General features: G+C 46.9%; 2 protein-coding genes across 4 annotated transcripts; one reads left to right on the top strand and one right to left on the bottom strand.

The window, feature by feature from the left end:
* The first annotated feature begins 1,823 nt into the window (after window positions 1–1,823).
* On the top strand, window positions 1,824–13,855 carry LOC120902321 (ras-related protein Rap-1b). 2 transcript variants are annotated; one of them, XM_040310990.1, is made up of 5 exons: window positions 1,824–3,618; window positions 9,622–9,758; window positions 9,859–10,017; window positions 11,600–11,942; window positions 13,071–13,855. In XM_040310990.1, exons 1-5 carry the CDS (start codon window positions 3,513–3,515, stop codon window positions 13,307–13,309), a joined length of 984 nt encoding a protein of 327 aa, XP_040166924.1. In that variant the 5' UTR covers window positions 1,824–3,512; the 3' UTR covers window positions 13,310–13,855. The 2 variants fall into 2 exon arrangements, with proteins under 2 accessions (XP_040166924.1, XP_040166923.1); XM_040310989.1 differs by having other exon boundaries at window positions 9,856–10,017.
* LOC120902320 (armadillo repeat-containing protein gudu) lies at window positions 13,785–16,721 on the bottom strand. 2 transcript variants are annotated; one of them, XM_040310987.1, is made up of 6 exons: window positions 16,555–16,721; window positions 15,702–16,487; window positions 15,270–15,618; window positions 14,684–15,190; window positions 14,195–14,590; window positions 13,785–14,129 (listed from the first exon to the last, which is right to left on the bottom strand). In XM_040310987.1, exons 2-6 carry the CDS (start codon window positions 16,445–16,447, stop codon window positions 13,995–13,997), a joined length of 2,133 nt encoding a protein of 710 aa, XP_040166921.1. In that variant the 5' UTR covers window positions 16,448–16,487; window positions 16,555–16,721; the 3' UTR covers window positions 13,785–13,994. The 2 variants fall into 2 exon arrangements, with proteins under 2 accessions (XP_040166921.1, XP_040166922.1); XM_040310988.1 differs by having other exon boundaries at window positions 16,559–16,721.
* Between the last annotated feature and the right edge of the window lie 2,065 nt (window positions 16,722–18,786).

Here is an 18,786-nt window from a genome sequence, read left to right as displayed (position 1 = left end):
GCGACCCAACGGCGTAGTATATCTTATCGAGCGAATGATAAACACTCAGAAGTCTTTAAAAAGCGATCAGCAAAGTATGATGATGGGGGGATGAAAGTTTCCCCGAGCAAATATGCACCATCCAGCAGGGAAGGATTCATTTTCCGCGGTTCGATCGGGGGTAAACACAAACTCGTTGTAGAAAACGAGTTGCCCTTCGCTGTCTTTCCCGCTTTGCCATTTCCCTTCCACCTCCATGGAATGTCCCGGTTGATGTGAGTAATTTCCGTAAACACGATTACGGTCAATATTTTGCTTTTTTGCGACGCAAGTACTACTCTGCGGCGTTCAGGTATTGCGAAGGTACGATACTCAACAACAATCAACAGCGTTCGGCTGTTATTGTGTGCTTAGAATAATTGGCACACTGTAGCTATAGTTTATTCGCTTCCAAGGTGTGTGTGTAGTACAATTATTTGCTCTGTGACTTTCCCCAACCTATAAGGTAAAAGGTGGTCAGGAGAAAGGGCACGTCTTAGCCGATCAAGCCGTTGAGGTGTGTAATGGAAGCGAAGACTTAGAACGCCATCATACATCATGAGTTGGCAAGGGTGCAAAAGGGCAACAGGTAACGGGCAAACATCCAGCGCCCGATCACCATCGTCTGGAAAAAGACTAAACGGGCTTTCCTCCCCAATTTCTCCGCCCAACCGCCACGAGGAATATCCGGATCAAAACACGGAGCGCAAGAAAACTTTCGCGGCAAACGATGGTACGGGAGAACGCTTACAACGTGTTGTGTTATTGTGTAAGAAAGAGAATGAGAATGGGATGCGTTTTTGCGAGAGAATATGGCGGTTGACTGATTCATCTGTGAGGAACACTATGGAGGCGCCTGATGTTTCACGTGGGAAACGACTAAAATACGGTTCCAAAATATTATTTAATTAGGATTATTTATTGAAAATCAATAAAAAGAGACAAAAATAGTTTGATAATACACAAAACCATTCTTTGTTTGTTTGTTTTTTGTTTTGCTGCGAAATAGAAACGCACGTAGAATTATTATTATTGGTATTGTTATTATTATTATTATTATTATTGGTATTGTTATTATTATTATTATTATTATTATTATTATTATTATTATTATTATAACTATTATTTTCATTATTATTATTATTTTCATTATTATTATTATTGTTATTATTATTATTATTTTTATTATTATCATTATTATTATTATTATTATTATTATTATTATTATTATTATTATTAATATTATTATTTTATTATTATTAATAATTCAACGGGTACAGTGGCCCTATAGAAGATTTGTAAACAACGTTTAAAATAACCGTTATTTTAACAACATTTACAAGTTAAATAAGGACGTTTCAGTACAGCAGCTATTATTACAAGAGATGGTGCAAAAATGTAGATGCAGGAAAACAGAGACGGTAGTTATTGTTAATCTAAACTACTTAAGACTCTTCAATCGACCTATAGCATTAAAAAGCTCTGGTCTGAAGAAGTTTCCCTTTTAAAGACATCAGGCGACTTAAACTATCCTTAGGTATGTTGATCAATATCAAAAATTGAAAAAAAGGTGTAAAAATCATTAAATAATTCGGTTATTGCGTAATTTTCAATATTATCCCTACGTAATACACTTGCTTGAGACAGCATAACCCCATAGTGCACCGGAGAAAGAGCGAATGCTCTGATACTCTCTTGCCCTCTCTCACGTATACTACACGTTCTCTCCGATATCTTGCACTACGGAACCACCCTCGGTCAGCATTATAAATACTACTGGCACCGGTTGCAACCGCCAGCAGATCGCCAACGCGACTCAAACGCAACGCAGCATCTCAGCAGCCACCTCCCTGTACACATCTCATCTCTGTCTGTCTTTCCGTTTTGCTAGCCTGTTTTTTTTTTGGCGCAATTACGCACCGCGTGTTGTTGTTTCGTGGGACGGCCCCATGCCAGAAAACTCCAACATTTCCGGGTGGCAGGGCGTGCGGTTGTGTTTTCGTTAATCTAATTCGTTCAGTTTAGACTGTTTTAGTTGTAAAACTGTACGTACAGTTTAGTGAAACACGTTGGTTGTGTTGTCCGGTTCACAAAAAAATTGCGTTTTTGTATGAAAACTCGGACATTGCCAATAGCGGAGAGTGACGTTAATTAACCTTTAACAAGTGTCAAGTGTTGTGCCTCGTGTCGTGTTCTATCCTCTATTTCTGTGTCCGTGTGTGTGTCTTGTAGTGTTTCGTCGTCGTCGTCGTACCTCATCATCGGGTGTCTTCCGGTCTTCCACATCCCAAAACTTACAACCGGCAAAACAACCGGTTGTGCAGAAAAAAGGGATTAGCTGTGGAGGCTGGCATACCGCTGTATGACTCTGTCTCATCAAGGGCTGTGGATCTCTATCGGCGGCTGCCCTTCATCGTATTTCCGATGTTGGCTGTCGTCGGTCGTTGTAGAAAGGTTGCTGTGTCGAAGATCTGTGTGTGTGAGTAAAGTGTATGCAAAGTGCGTCTGACGCATAGTGTTTAACGGGGATAACCGAACTGCACCAACCGTCTACCTCCGTCCGTGAGTAAAGGGGCGCATACAGAGGCAAACAGCAGCAACAATAAACGGACGGCGAAAGTAAATACAATCGTGCAGGAGGAAATGGTACCGTGTTTGTAGTTCTATCGACAATACCGCCCACCAACCCCACACCTCGTGAGATGAAAATAAATCGAATCGGAACGTATCGGCGTGGGCCAGATGTGTCCCGAGCACGGTGTTGAGCGTTTGCGCTGGAACAAAGGCAATAGGAGATATTGTGTGGATTGAACAGAACAGCAAAGAAAAACAACCAGCAGTACATAGCCGTACTGGAATTGTCTGCTTTTGGTGCGGGGGGCGCGTAAGCAAGCATAGTAAAAGGCAAGAGATATAGGAAATGAAATGAAACTCTCCTACCCGCCTAGCAAACACAATCGCGCGCTGGTGGCAGGGCGAGAAGCACGAAGTTTACACGCCTGATTGGGATGAAAATTGTTTAGTGATAATTGAAATTTACCTCCACACACACACTTGTATGTAAAAATAGAATCAGCCAATACGGGGACAACCACTGCAACTCAATAGGTTCCTGTATTTACACAACCACCCTAACATTACAAACTCGAATGAAACGTGATCTCAGGAAAAATCGTTAATCACCCATCCGGCCGTGTGTGTGTGGTGCGCATAACTTTGGAGTGAAAATTGATTCCATCCGCCGGGCGGACAGGGCGGAGACAGTGGAAAGAAGACAACAAAAACTCGCCCTCGCCGTAATTAATGTTTCGAACTTTCGCTCTTATCTGTGCTGCCGAAGAAAGATCGTTCCATTTCGCCACAGCAACGGTCCCGGTTCATGATGTGCGATTTTCGGGGGACATTCGGTTGACATCATATCCCGGAGCTGCTATCGAACGCGCGGCAATTAAGCAAACTGTGCAGTAATCGTAATAGTAAGGGCCAATATCAGCATGAATACTACCTCACCGAAATCGTCGCTGGCCAAGCTGGGGCTGCATCCGAAGGCGAAACCGTTCCGGGTGATGGTGCTGGGCCAGAGCGGCGTCGGGAAGACAGGTTAGTTGCGCGGGAGCTCGGTAGTTAATTTATGGAGCAGCTTTATATCCACTTCGGGCGGGACTGGGGAAGCCACTTGATTTACGTCTCCGCGCGGAAGGAGGGAGTCGATCGATTAGAGCGTTGTTATGACGATGCCCTCTTGGGGTGGCTCGCCCGATTGATCTGAATCGCTTTTTTTTGCACAATTAAAGATAATTTATAGATAGTGTGTATTATGCCGCGAACGACGGCACTTGTTAGGAAGGTAGTTTAGTGGTTTGCAAAAATGGGGGAAGAAACGAGGGGGTTTGGATTAGTATATTGCTCTAAAAATAATCGATCAAGTAAGTAAAGAGGATCTAGGTCGTAAGAGCAACAATCTTGCAATTCTTCTTTACGTGGACGGTGAATTATTGTGATTTTTATCTTTAGATGGATTTTTGGTGAATTATTGAGACTTTATTTTATTGATTTTTCACATGATTCTTCTTCTTCTTTAGTATAACGACCCAAGTTGGTCACTATTGATGTGTGATAAAGGCTTTTATTTTAAGTAATACACATATGTTTTACAATAGTCTAGTATTTGCTTAGGGATGTCGGTTCGAATGAGAATCGATTTTGTCCGGTATTGTAGGAGCCAGTAGTGCTATCGGATAAACCACCGGGCTGCTCCTTTGCACTGGCTTTAATAGGCATATTTTAATGTCCAAGCAGATAGACAATCAATTCCTATGGAACCAAGTCTATGCGCGCATAATATCATAAAAATACAAGTTAGTCTCTATTTAATACCATAACTTATAAAAGACCGTTTTCCATCACCAGTTCCCGACGAGCTTTATTGGAAAATAATAAAATAATGCATAATAAAAGCACCACCACACCCGTTAATCGTCAACTGTCGCGACGCATATAGCCCGCTTTCCATATGGGAGTTTGCGTCCTCCACTCCATTACGGTTTCCCAATAAAAAAGCTCCCATTAATATTTCCTCTGACATGTCATATAAATTAAAGTGCAGTCCCCTCGCTCGCAGCTAGGAAGTATGGTGGTGTTCACATTTTTCCTCCGACTGACTTTTAACACTCCCGCTTCGGCCACATTTGAATGTCTCCCTTGGGATGACGGCCGGGATGGACGCGTATACGCTTGGGCAGATGTGAAAGTGAATCCCACGCGCGAATGGTCCGTTAGACCGAAAGTGTAACCAAAACCCCCGCAAACGGATGGGTATGTAGTGGTATCACTCTGAATATACAGTAATGAAAAATGCCTTTTTAAATAACCAGCCTAAAACTCTCACTGGAAAGGCACCGGAAGGGCTTAAGTGAAGCTTAGACTCGTTGACATAAAATACTCTCAACTGTCCAAGTGGAGCCGGACGCATCGGATTACTGTGGCAAAGAAGAGCGATGTCTCGAGTTTGAAATGGGCCGCAAGATTGATGATGGTATTGTAAAGTATAATCCGAACCCACTGCGATGAACCGACTAGACCTAGTCAACTCGGCTTTTCCGGAAATTAGGTCATCGTTAAGACGCTCGCGTGAGCCGGAGAGATGGCATGAGAAGGATACCGCACCAGCACAAAATATCAGTCTTTTGTTCAATTATCAATGCGTGCGGATCAAGTTCGACCGGGCATGAAAGTGATGGTGCCCGCATCTAGTCAAAAAAGCCCCAAGAAATCGCCCTCCCTCCCAGACGAGGCACCCTAAAGTTCAATCTCCTCGGAGTCGTGGTGACACTTTAAGAAACCGATCTTTGCCGGTGCCTTCGTCATCGTCGATGGATGTGTTTTTTTTTTTTCGACCGTATCCTTTGCTCCAGACACTCACGTCAGTGGCGGGCGTTAAAGAGCAAACACCGCGCCAAGTGGCACCAACCTTCGGCGGCCGTTGGTTGTGTTTTGGATGGGAAAACTCTTTCCAGAAATCCTTCCAGCACAATGCAGCAGGATGAAAGAACCTCCAATTATGGAGTGGGGTAGCAGCAAACGGTTTGGGGTCAAATCAAGTGAACCAAGGTTGCCTCCAGGGCAAAGGGTTGGTGGCGGCTCTATTTACACCAACCCCGAGCATCGGCAGCAGCAGCAGGTCGGGGCGCCGTGTTTGCTTTTTTGCGAGAGCGCGGCTCCAAGGTTTTGGAAATATTGCGCATTTGTGCCGCGATGTCAAAGCACTGGTGACGGGGAGACCCGCGGATTGCCCTTTGATGGTTGCGGAGGACGTCGGGGGCAGAAGGGTGCGAAAATGAAATATCTGCTCTGTCAACAGAAAACCGGGTGCATTTGGTTGTGTTTTCTTGGAATTTGGAACAGGACATGTAGCGCTTGTACTACAGCATGCCAGAAACATCAATTGAAATTCAGATTTCGTTCACAGTGTTTGATTCTAACGTTTAGTTCTTTTTGGCAGGAAATTGTTTCTAAATTTACAATAAAATTGATTTCCAAAGTGTTTATTTGATGTTTAAGCAAGGCCTGTTACACACAACACTGCTTCAATTATGAGTGCCACGTGTATCGTGTAGTAAAAGCGTAGCCAGTAACAGCGCTCTTTTACTCCAATTATTTTATAAATAAACACAATTTTGCTCTGTTTAGAAGTAACGAGCTGATGCAAAGCAGATGCAGCATTTTGCAGTAAGTGTGCCAGTATGCAGCCTACACGCGATAGAAATTACACCGGTGGACTTCCGACAGGTCTCGGTCGTACTCCCCTAGTAAGGGCTTGTCCTGCATTTTTGGCGCAACTTAGTTGTAGCTTTGTGGATGTCAACTGCCTCCTATTAAATGTCTCCACTATACACGCTGCTTGCGTCAACCTTGATATCCGAGCGGATCAATTTCTGGCTTGTGGCTGGCATCACCGGCTAGTAAACGTGCATCCCCCAACGGTGCAGTGCATCCCTAGTAGAAAAAAAAGGTGTCAATGCGATGTATGATGCATCTGACGCGCTCTCGAAAAAGATGGGGCCACGTGGCCAAGCAGAAGCAACTCGCATCAGCAATCTCGATGACACTGATTGATTATGAAATGAAATTAGAGTCAACCCTGGGCACTAATCACTCACGGAGCGTCTCATCTTCGCTAGTGCTTGGTGGCTTGCTATGAGGGCCGGTGCTGAGGGGCTTCTTTCTCATCGATACAGTTCGATCCGGTTTTCGTTCCATCGTGTGCAGGGTTTGAAATTTTATCCATCAATGTCATCGGGCCGGTGGATGTGATAGGCTTGCTAGTGAAGACCTTGCCCTGTCCCTTTCTCCGTTTTCAATCACATTTGTACGGCTCACAGAGACAAGCCTCGTTGACAAGTGTCGTTCAAATTGTTTTTCAAGCGTTTAGTGCTCGTTTTCTCGATCGGTTTTTATGGTTTAAAAGTTGGACAATTTGTGTGCTTTCGAAAGCCCTGATCGAAAGCTCGTCTGTTTGGTTGGTATCGCTACGTTGCTGTTCGTTCATTCTCCAGACACGGAAAGGCCCGGTCCTAACGAACAGCACACTTTTTGTGGTTTTTGAGGCTGCTGCTTGCGTTCAATCGAACGGGAGAAAGGAAGAAATACTAGAAGCTAGAACAGTAGCGTCAGGCTACATGGCTTCCCACACACTCACCACTAAACGGGTGGCATGAGTTCTACCGCCGTGATTATGATAAATGAATGAAACCGCCCTGTCATCGTCATCGGGAAGCGCTGCCTGGAAGTGTTGACGTGCTAGCAGCAACACCTTCAGCGCAACCCCCGGGAAGCTGGGAAAAGGATGATTTATCAATCAAAAGGTGTCTTTTTTCGGGAAAAGAGAAATGATGCTTGGGTGAATATAAATATTTGTGTTACAGGACAACAAAGAGGGGTCCAAAAATAAAAGGCCGTCTGGCGTGTTGGCGTCTGTCTTTCCCTTGACGTTATCTCAACACTATCACCGCTCAATTTGGGCATGAAATTGTGACCAAAAAAAAGGGGAATTTGAAAGCATGATTTATAGAATTTTGCTCCGAAGCTATTGTAAAGCTTTTTTGTTGATCGCAACAACCCAGACAAGATATTGGAAGGTAGAATAAACCCATAGTTTAACGTTGAAAACTCTTCCAAAAGCAATTAAAACACTTGAAGCAGCTAATTACAAATCATTCCATTTCACTCTTGGACACTTCTCATCCCTGTCGAGAACTTGCAAAACCGTTCAAACGCATACGTCAGCACCAAGAACTCCCAAGACACGGAAGCGATCTGTGTCCCCGAAAGACACACCATACTGCTGCTCTTTAATTTCTGTGACGTTTCCTCCGTTGGCAACGGTAACTTGCTTTGCCAGCCCCAGTACTCATTGCTGGTGGACGCGCCTTGTGACGCCATTTCCCAATCGTCATCTGCCCGTCTAATTGGTTTCGCTCGATCGAGTGGTGGAGGTTTTTTACCATCTCCATTGAATTATTAGACAACTTTGCACCGGGACCGAGACACAACTTTCAAAGCGCCAAACGATTCAGAGCGATTACGTTCTACGTGAGCTACTTCGTTCATTTGCTGCCGTAGCGAAATGAATGAAACGTGTGCCCTGTGCGTACGTGCGGCATCGATATATCTCTGTGCGCCAAGAAAGTTTGGCGCAAAAGTTCTGCTTCCTTCCCCAGCAAAAAAAAAAGAAAAAAACGGGGTAATGTCTAGGGGAGGTTGTGTACATATTAATTTCCTGTCGATATGTTCCACTCATTGAGGAGGAGATTTTTGTTATTCGCTCGATTTCAATCACCGTCTCACCGTCACCGTTGACAACCCAGACACGACAGCCAGGAGGCTTATCGCGCAAGAAGGTGCGCCAATCATTGAACGCGATCGACACGTGCTGCATGAATTATGTGATACCTCTTTTCGCGTTAATTGTAAACAAGCGACGAACACATTACATCAGGGGAAAACACAAACCAGAGAGAAAGAGGCAGGAGAGCTGTCGGGAGAAATCGATTGCAGAAAATAAATTGAACTCCAGCCAGGTGGAGGAGCCTTCCGGAAGCCATGGGCAGATTGATTTGATGTTCCCCAACTCCTTGCTACTGCTGCTACCCATGTCCCAGCGGGAAGGGAATAAGAGCGTAAGCCATGCCCTCGATGCCATTGTTATGCTAGCGTCCAGTGCGATGTTTTTTTTTGTCGCTCCTCAGTTGTGTGATGCGATGTTTTTATTTTGCGCTTTATTATCAATCCCTAAGGATTTGTATTTGCGCCATGAATTGCTTGCGTAGCAATGGTAGCTACACTGGTGTCGGTCGTCGGTATTTATCGTTGGCAAGTCGATCGATTTTTGTTGCAAAAAAGAAAGCAGGAAAACGGAAATTCTAAAGCCACCACCTGTTGATTTGTAGCGCATTGATTTGCTGTAGCGATTTTCCTTGCCGGGGCTGTTGTGTCGATGTGACGGACTCCTCCCCCCCATTTAAAGCGCAAAAGTTTGCTTTCCAGTGCGGAAAATTTGCTCATTAGCTGCTGGCTGACGGTGGTGGACGGTGTCGCATTTCGCTTTCCAAGAAACGGAAGCAATTCCTGCAGGCGAAGGAAAATCAAGGACTTTTGGAAAGTTCATTGTTTTCTATTGCTAGATTCGCTGGGAGGCAGGAAGCTGGACGACATGCGACCCTAGTTTGTGTGGTACACCTGGTTCTGGGAAAGCGGCGTGAAGATATTGTTGAATTAAATATTTAGCTCCAGACAAAGCCTGAACGTATCGTGCAGTTGGAATTAATTCCATCTGTGTGGGTTCGGTGCTAGGTTGCAGTCTTTTTGATAGCTCTCTTTGACTCGAGGAGGCACAAAAAAGCGTTCACCGTCGGTGCCAATCGTTCATTTTCGCTTCATAAAAAACACAAAGAATGTGAAGGGAGAATAATTTTCCAAACCTTTTCCCGCACCAAAAAAAGGGGTTCCAAACAATTGAAATTCCTTTTAGCATTTTTCTTGCTCCATAAACTCTGCTTTTCTGTAATTTTCTAACCCATTTTTTATTGCTTATTTCTCCCACAGCAATGGTGGTACGGTTCATAACGAAACGCTTCATCGGCGAGTACGACCCAAACCTGGAGAAGGTGTACACGTTCAACACGCTGATCGACAATGAGTTCGTGCTGTTCGAAATACTGGACGCAGCCGGCCAGCCAAACGTAATAACCTTCTTTTCCGGAAAAGCCTTTTTTTGTTGTTGTTGCTCGGGGGCTGCGCTTAACCGACTTTCGTTTTACACTCTCTCCCCACTCCAAGCAGGAGGCAGACTGTCTAACGCTCGAGGCCAACATACGGTGGGCGGAAGCGTTCATCCTGATGTACTCGGTCGCGGACAAGTGCAGCTTCGATGAGTGCAATCGGCTAAAGTTCCTGATCAACTACAACAAGCGAAGGCGTCGGCTCGGCTCGTACAACAAGGTAACGAGGGGTGGAAGTCGAAGGGCAGCCGTTTGATGTTTGCTGGGAAGGCAATTTTCAGGTTCAATTTTATCGTACTTTTAGCTACGATTTGTACGTTTTTTTTTGGGTGTGTGTGCTATTTTCAAAGTTCAAAATAGCTACCAGTAATAGCGAGTGAGGGAGAGGGACAGCCCCAAAGGTTCACGATTGAGTTTGCATTTTTCGCCAGAAATTCCATCCATTCCTTGTTCTTGAGTTTCGACTATGCCCATCGGCTTTCTTCTTTTTTTTGGATTTTTTGTTGCGGAGTTCAAATCGGCGACCATTGCAGACTTTTCCTTTCGTGTCCTGTTCCATTTGTTGACCGTGAAATGTTTGCTTTATTTGATTTTGATTGGCAATTTTACTTTCAGTCGAAAAGTTGATGAAATACCTATCGCGACGCGAGGGGAAACGTGTAAAAAACCGGAACCACTGAGAGGCCACTCGAAATCAAAGGTTAAAACATCGGTGAAAATAGCCGCCTTCTGGTAGTAGTACTTGGAAGGTTGGCAGCAACAGTAACCTAAAGTAAAAATACTTTCCAATACATTTGTCGGGTTGCCCTCCGGCTGGCTTATGGTGCTGATCGAATTCTCTTTCTCATAGCAATACACAGTTGAGGCGGTTACAGTCGTACAAATACGGCACATGGATAGACAGACAGAACAAGGTTCTGTTGTTGTTGTTGGAAGAATGTTCACATGCCATCCCATCCACGGACGACCGATGGAGCATTCCAGCAGTCAATTAAATACAAATGTGTGGTGGGTGTTGTGTTGTCTTTCTCCCCGGATTCTCCCGAACGATAAGGGATTGGCGTCCAGGACACTGACACCGTATTGGTTTACCAGCGAGAATGCATCGTAATTTTGTGTGGTAGTAGGGATTCTGGATTGCACTGGTGTGTTGTCGCTTGTCCAAAGGAGGGAAAAAGGCGAATGACAGGAACGTTATTTGATTTACTGATTCGAAACCAATGTTTGTACCGTTAGTGTTGTGGGGAGTTGTTTTCAATTGATTAGTTGCACAAAGGCAACATTGCTGGAATGTGTTCGATGCGCACACAAATATGTTTGGGATTAGTATCAAGCTTGTGGTCAACTTGTAGATTGATATCCCGGTTAGGCACAAAGTAAAAGTTATCCAATGTCTGGAGAAGCACACAGAAGCTTTGAAGCTTTCAAACTAAAAGGTAATCAAATGTACTACAAGACGTCTGAGATAACATCTGGATAGGTTATGTGGTAACTAAATTGTATAGCCCTCGTCTCAAGGTATCCTCGCCATTAAGATCTTGGTTTTGAATCAAATTAATTGAGAACGATTATTTGACATGTTCTGATATTCCTCTCAATTACTTGATTCTTTGTCTCATAAGTTCTTACTAGAGGCTTCTATAGACTGTTGAAAAAAACAAGATCTCGTCTAGGATATCGTTTCGCCCCCTTACAATATCCAAAATAATGATTTATTTATCCCAAGCTGTCTAAATCATCTCCTTTCACACTCTAATAAATCTAATTCATTCGCCGTTTTTTCCCCCTCTTTCCACTTCCAGGACCCCCTGCTAGACGTGCCGGTCATACTAGTCGGCAACAAGATCGACCAGACGGGCGACCGGATGGTCAGCACGGAAGACGGCCAACGCCGGGCGAAAGAGATCGCGTGCGCCTGCTTCCACGAGGTGTCGGTGCGCGAAAGCATCGAGCAGGTGAACGGTGTGTTCCGGGACGCGTGCCGCTTCTGGCGCGTGCTCTCCCGCTACCCCAAGCTAAAGCGCTCCACCAGCGACGTGCACGATCTGCACTCCGAGGTCGAGCTCATCCTCAGCCCGGACAGCGTGCATCCGTTCTGTAACTGTGATCTCAGCCACGAGAAGCGCCAATCCATCGTCATCCTCGGTAGGTGTAGGTTGGCATGTTGTAAAGGTCATGAGTAAGTTTGATAAAGACGCAAAGACGCACACTCACACGCATCCCGCACTCTGAACTTTCGGCAGCGGTTTTTGACGTTTAATGAGCGGATTGCCTGCGGTTGCAATGGCGTGGCGTGTGCCGTGCGAGCGTTTTGATGTTGTGACCCACTTTCGCGAGCCCCGGCCTGGAGGGTGGATTAGAAATTATACCTTACTGCCTTGGAGTGGTGCGTGGTGGTTCGTGATAAAAGAAAGGAAAGCTTCTTAGACGAAGGTTTTGATGGAAGAAGCTTTGTTGATACTAATTTGTGGGTGGGCTGAAGTGTGCCGGAAGGTTTTGTTGTGAACCACACAGACATGCAGACACGCTTTTAAATAGCTCCTTTGAGGTGCCTTTGGATGCTACAAAAGGATATTGAAATACTGCTTAATACATTACAAACAACCCAGCAAAAGAATGCGGAACAACTTGTCTTGTCTCGAAATTAGCGCTTGAAGGTTCTTGGAAACGGTTTAAGTCGTTGGGTGAGAACGCTTCAACGGCACCAAACCCAAGGAGCATGTTTCTTTTTCGTTTTGGGCTGTCACAGACATCACAACGACCCTGAAATCTGTGCTTTTTGTAAGCTTTTCGTCGACGGTGACGGCATTTCCCCGGAATGGTGCAAAAGGGCAATGAAATGTGGGCCGTTTAGTGGGAAACATTAGCACGACAGCAGCAGCATGCCCCTGCGATATGTATGACGTCGACCCAACTGTTGGAGTCAAGAAATAACCCAACAATTCCATGTGTGTTTGTGCCGAGAGATTGTGCTGACGCTTCGGCGTAACTACGGAACCGTTTGACTAGAAAGGCCCAATGTCACCTTTTTTATCTCTTGCACGTAAGCCGATTTATTATATATACTCCAGAGGAAAATCAATTTCGGGGTGTTTGTGTGTGTGTTTTTGTCTGTCCCCAATATGACACCGAAAGTGATTCACAGTTTCGTGGGAGCTCTTTGAGTGTGATGACGCGTTACTCCCACTGTGGTAAAGCGTTTCGTTTTCTTCTTGACTTTTGTGACGTCTCCGACCCAAACACCCCATTCTAACGCCACTCTTCCTCTTGCAGGCCGCCATCCCTGGACGGAGGAGGAACCGGACGAGACGGACGAGTCCGAGTCGAGCTGCTGCTCGTCGCAAAAATCCGACATCGATGAACCATTCCGGGGGCGAGCGTCTACCGATGGGACGCTACTGTCTCGGCCGCGGCGCTGGCGCTTCGCCCCGCCCGGCTCGCTGATGCCGCACGTTGGACGGGTGGAGCGCCGCATGAGCATCTCGATGCGGGGCAGTAATGCTAGCTATTAAAGGGGGAGGAAAATGACGAACCGCCCTTCCGGAATCATCGAAACACGTGTTGTGCGGCCGACCAGCCTAACCATAAACAGTTGCAACCGAACTATGCTTTACTGATTGTTGAGACAGTTGAACGAAAGAGAGGAAGAACGAGACAGACCACTTATAAACACACACACATGCGCGTTCGTGTGGTGGACAATATTGTGATTCCGCGTTTATTTTTGTATTACATCGTTATTAGACAACCGATTTTTACACAAACACACACACACCACGCCGAACTGAATTTGCCTTCGCGCAGCCGTCACCAAAGACAGGTATTTTAAGTATATTAGCGCAAGGGGGACGTGTTCGTGGGAGGGGAAAATCTAGAGAACAAAAAAGCTAGCCGTAAAGGTAGCGTGACGGGGAGGGAAACTTATTTTATAAACGCCAAAAAACCAGTCAACTCGAAACGCACAAAACGCGCAACGAAGCCTGTGTATCGAATGTGTTAATAAAAAGTATCGGTTATTGCCGGCCTGTATCGGATGCTGCCGGATGCGAGGTGACAGAGCACTGCAGCTTTCGATTTGCATTAAAGATTAACAAAAGTGCCCAAAAACAAGCGTGATTTTTGCTTGGCAAATGTGCGTCGCGTTGAGAAATTTTGTAATTAATCTAGCTGAATCGCGTTGTCCGCATTGCGCTACTCCTACTCGCCACACAGCTCAAGCTCCTCGGCACGCAGGGCCAGTTTGCGTATGTTTTGTAGACAGCCGGCGGACGCTTCCTGTAGCTCCCGATCCTTGGAGCCGACCGTCTCCAGCAGGAACGGAACAACGCCACTCTAGAAGGCCAGAGAAGAGATAGTTAGTATCAACCTTGACTCGAACTTGCCTGCTCAAACCCTACCTGGTGCATTGTGATGCAGTTCTGTGGATCCTCGGACAGCTTCTGCAGCGCCATGGCCGTCGTCCGATGCACGCGCGGATTATTGCTAACCATGTAGCCAACGATCGGCGTCACCGTCTTCAACCGTCCCAGCTCCTGCGTGTTGGTCGAGTACGGGGCGCAGCTAGCGATGGCCGCCGCAAGATGCTCGCGCAGCAAATCGTCCGTCGTGTACACCAAATCGGCCAACATCCGGATCACCTTATGATCGGACAGGACGGAAAGATTCTCCCGATCGCGGGCAATCGTCGCAATCGCAGCGCAGACCGCCGACAGGACAAAGTTATCGCGCGACTTCAGCAACCCAACGACCAGCTCCAGCGCACCGACGAAGCTCCGTACCAGTTCGCCCGAGTCCTGCAAGCAACATCAACACAACCAACCTAATCAAACAGGACGAGTATTCCGAGCCAGCACCGGACACCTCTGTTGACCTGTCCGTTAGCTCACCTTCGCATTCTCAATGCAAGGACAGAGGGCCCAGGCCGCGTACGCCTGCACCTTCGGGTTGGAGTTTTTCAGCAGCGACCAGATCAGCCGGATCGCGTCGAGCTCCTCCATCAGCGTCATGCTTTCGGGGTCCGAGGCACACTCCTTGAGCGTGCGGGCAATGTTCTCCAGCAGCGGCGCGTGCGTCATGTTGAGCAGGTTCACCAGCAGCGGGATGCCTCCACACTGGCGCAGGATCTCTCTGTTGTTCTGGTACTTGACGCACTCCGAAATCGCTCCCACCACGTTCGTCAGCACGTCCTCGTTCTCGTCGTTCAGCAGCTGCACCAGCACCTGTACCGCCTTCAGCTGGTCGAGCTTCTTGACGTTCGCCTCACTCGCCGCACACTTCCAGATGGCGCCCGTTGCCGCCGCTAGTAGCTGCTTGTTGTCCCGTACCGTCTTGTCGCGCGCGATTCCTACCAACGGTTCCAGTCCGCCCGATTCGCGCACCATATCGCTTGCCGTCTTTCAAACGATTGCGGGTTTGTATAAACGAATGCGATGCTCTGATTAGAACTCCTCCCCTCCACTCCAACCCACCTACCTTGTCACTGGCGCACTTGAAGATGGCCGAGCTGCACTGCCGCTTCAGGTCGAGGTTGTCGGACGTCAGGTGGGAGACGATGTCGAAGATCATCCCTTCGGTCGTGATCGCCAGCTGGTAGTTGGCCTGCGAGGCGCACTGCTGTATGGTACCCATAGTCGGAACGACAACGTCGATGTGCACGCTCTTCAGGAGGCGTCCCATCAGCGGCACGATGCCGCTCTTGCACATCAGCTCCTTGTTGTGGCGCGACTCCGACAGCGACCAGAGTGCGCGTGCTCCGGCCCGCGCCATGTCGAGCATTTCGCGCTCCTCCTCAGACAGTTGGTCGCGCTGTGAGCGAAGGCAGCTGTCGGATGAGGGGATGATGGAAGAGAAAAACAATAGGTTAGTTGAGCTTAGATTGACCCATCCGGTGTGTGTTACACGCACTTCATGTTCACGTCCAGCAGATCGACCAGCCGCGGAATGCCGTTGCACTTGCGGACGAGCTTCCGGGCCAGACGGACCTTCGCCACGTTAGCGATCGTCTCCGCCGCCATGATCTTCAGGTCGCGCCCCGGTTCCGACAGTATCTGCACCAGCAGCGGAATACCTCCCAGGTCAACAATGGCACGGCGAATGTCCAGGTTGGACGAGATCTCGGACAGGACGGACAACGCTCCCAGTCTGCACTTCATGTCATTGCTTTCGAGCAGATTGACGAGCACCTCCAGCCCGCCGCAGTCCTGGATGGCACGCTGGTTCATCTGCGTCGTCAGGTCGTGGTCCTTCAGACAGCAGAGCGCCACGATGGTGGCCGTCTGGTTGCCGGCCTTCATGTACTTCACCAGCTTCTGGATGTGCCAGTACTCGGACGGCACGTCGTTCGTCAGCTTCGGATCCTTCCACCGCTCCTCCTCGTCCGACGAGGACACCTGGTCCGACGAGTCGGACTCGTAGCTTTCCGGGCCCGGTGCCGTCGCCGCTGCCGCCGCAGCCGTCCCCTTGTCCTTGCCTTCCGGCGGCTTCTCCTTCGCCCCGTTCTGGGGTGCCACTGCCGGTGGGCCCCCGTTCTGGGTGGCCCCGTGCGTACCATTCGTCGCGCCATTGCGGGCTTTCGCTTTGCCACCACGGATTGCTTTGCCGCCTACTCCACCGCGGCCGACACTTCGACGCCGTGCTGCTGTCACGTTCATTTTCCGTTCCGAAGCGCCGAGAAGATGACGCCTTCTTTCACTGGAAATAGATCACTCGCGCAGAGATGGGAGGAATTGAATTAGAATGCGTTCGCCGGGACACTTACATACAGACGATCCGGATGTGCTGGAATTTGTTCGCCGAATGCCGTAACAAACGCCCGCAACGTTTGCTTTTTGGGTTGAAGCGTGGAGCAAAATTTTATCGAACAAACCACGCGCCTGTGGCTCGTTGCTAGGCAGCGAGACTGTGTGGACTGCGATGTTGGCGTTGTTGTGTGTAGGTGCCATCGTTGTTCGCAACTGTTGCTATTTGTTTTCGGTCACCGGTCACTGTTGGCAAGGCGGTGAACTAGTTTACAAACAGTGTGGTTTGATTTTTTTGAGTGCGAGCACGTGCCCGAGAGTGAGGTGAGTAATGCGCAGGACACGCGACCATGTTTTGGCAATGGGCAAATGAGCGTGCTGGTGTTTACATGCAACAGGTCATTTGGCGGGACCATTTTCCGGGGAAGGTGCTTATGTAGAGCACACAAATGAGGTTGTAAGAAATCGTAGCGAGTCCTTGGTCCTTTTTAAAACTATCAATCTTAAATGAGTCCTCGTAAATTTAGCCCAAATGAAATTGAAATTGAAAATTCAAAAGCTAATTGTGCACAAGGCGGTTTATGGTGTTATAATAGGCGATTTTTCAATGCAAATGCGTTTAATCGTTCTATTTAATTCAGTTTTTCTCAAATTATCGCCCAAATTGACCGAACTGGAAATGAACGTCAAAATGTTGCAATATTCTTTTAATACATTCCATTGAGATTCATTTTTAAAATAGATCGTCTTTATTAAAATATGTATGTGTAGAATAAGATTTTTTTTAAATATCATTTGATTCTTCACAAAACTTGCCCATAGTACGTAAGCCCAACACAAATGAAAAGCTCGATAATGGAGCTTTTGTGCTTTGGATTCCAGGAAGTCCTCACTGGCATGCAGTCATTGTATGCAATACAATTCTATGCAACAAAGCATGCAACTCGGCGAAGCACAACAAAATACATGCAACTCTCGATTCTCTAACTATACCCGAACTTTAATGTTTTTTGTAAAATCATCCTTTGATCTGTTGAGTTCTGCTTTTCAGGCTATCCTTGGTTCTAATGGCAAATGCAGCTTCTGCTACAAAGACAGACATCCAATCATTATCAATGGATTGAAATTGATACAGTTTAACTGAAGTTCGATTTGAGCCTCGAGTGTCTAAGCTTAGAAGATTAGGCTTCATTTGATGCTACAACTGACTCCATTATAGTCATAACACATCATTACATGAGATAGCTGCTCCAAGATTGCTATAAACATTGACGACTTTAGTTTGAGACTCAAATATTTGCCTCAAAATTCTAACAATTCTCTAGTTGTTGCTCTAATTAAGAACGGAAAGAAATTGAAAAATGGCCATGGCAATGTGTCAAACGATTGTTCATTTTTGGATGACTCACTCCAGCTAGGCATGTTCATTGAATTCCCAAAACGTTTAACCATGTACGCATTGTAAACCATCAACAAAAATCCCCCCAAAACCCATCATGTTTGCACATCACGTTCCCAGCTACCCGGGAATTGAGTTTATGATCCATTGCGCTTGTGGTTTATAGATGTTTTTGGAAATTCCAAACCGCCGACTATCATCACAATCGTGACCACAATGGTCAATGTGTGTGGTTACTCATAGTATGGCGTGCGTGCGAGGGTTGTAGTAGCCCATCACTTAAACTGCTCAACATCTAGATCCTTGATGTCATCTGATGTCTGTCTTCGCAGATCAGGTTCAAAGGCAAGATAAGAGCGATCAGGTCCAACCCAAGGCACGAACTACGAACGGCGCACAATGGCTCGTGATTCTGAGTTCAACGTTTTCTAGAGGCGAGAAAAGACGAGTAATTGTACACCGACGGAAGATGCTATCCGGGGGGTAAGGTTGCCCATTGGAGGACCGCTTTCTCAGAGCACACGTGCAGGGAGTTGTGAAGCGCCCCAAAGCTTTTCGTTGTTTGGGAGTGGTTTGTTAAAAGCTACACCAGCCTGCATCGGGATTCTAATTGCTGGCAAGCGATCAAAGAGCGTTCTAACGAGCTTGCACGTACGTACGCATACAATAAAACACATCCCTCGAAGTTCGAACCCTATCCGACCACTCCTGGTCCTGCTTTTGTAGGGAGACTTCGCTTCATTAGCTTAATTGGTAACGCTCAAACAGAAGCTTACGCACAAGCGACCGGCAATGCTAACCCACGGGGTAACCCTCGTCCCGTCCGGCCCATAAGCCATGGACGTGACATTAA

The sequence above is a fragment of the Anopheles arabiensis genome, chromosome 3, assembly GCF_016920715.1.
Source record: "Anopheles arabiensis isolate DONGOLA chromosome 3, AaraD3, whole genome shotgun sequence".
Taxonomy (NCBI): Eukaryota; Metazoa; Arthropoda; class Insecta; order Diptera; family Culicidae; genus Anopheles; species Anopheles arabiensis.
Note: the sequence above shows the minus strand (reverse complement) of the source record. Positions and strands in the feature narration are given on the sequence as shown.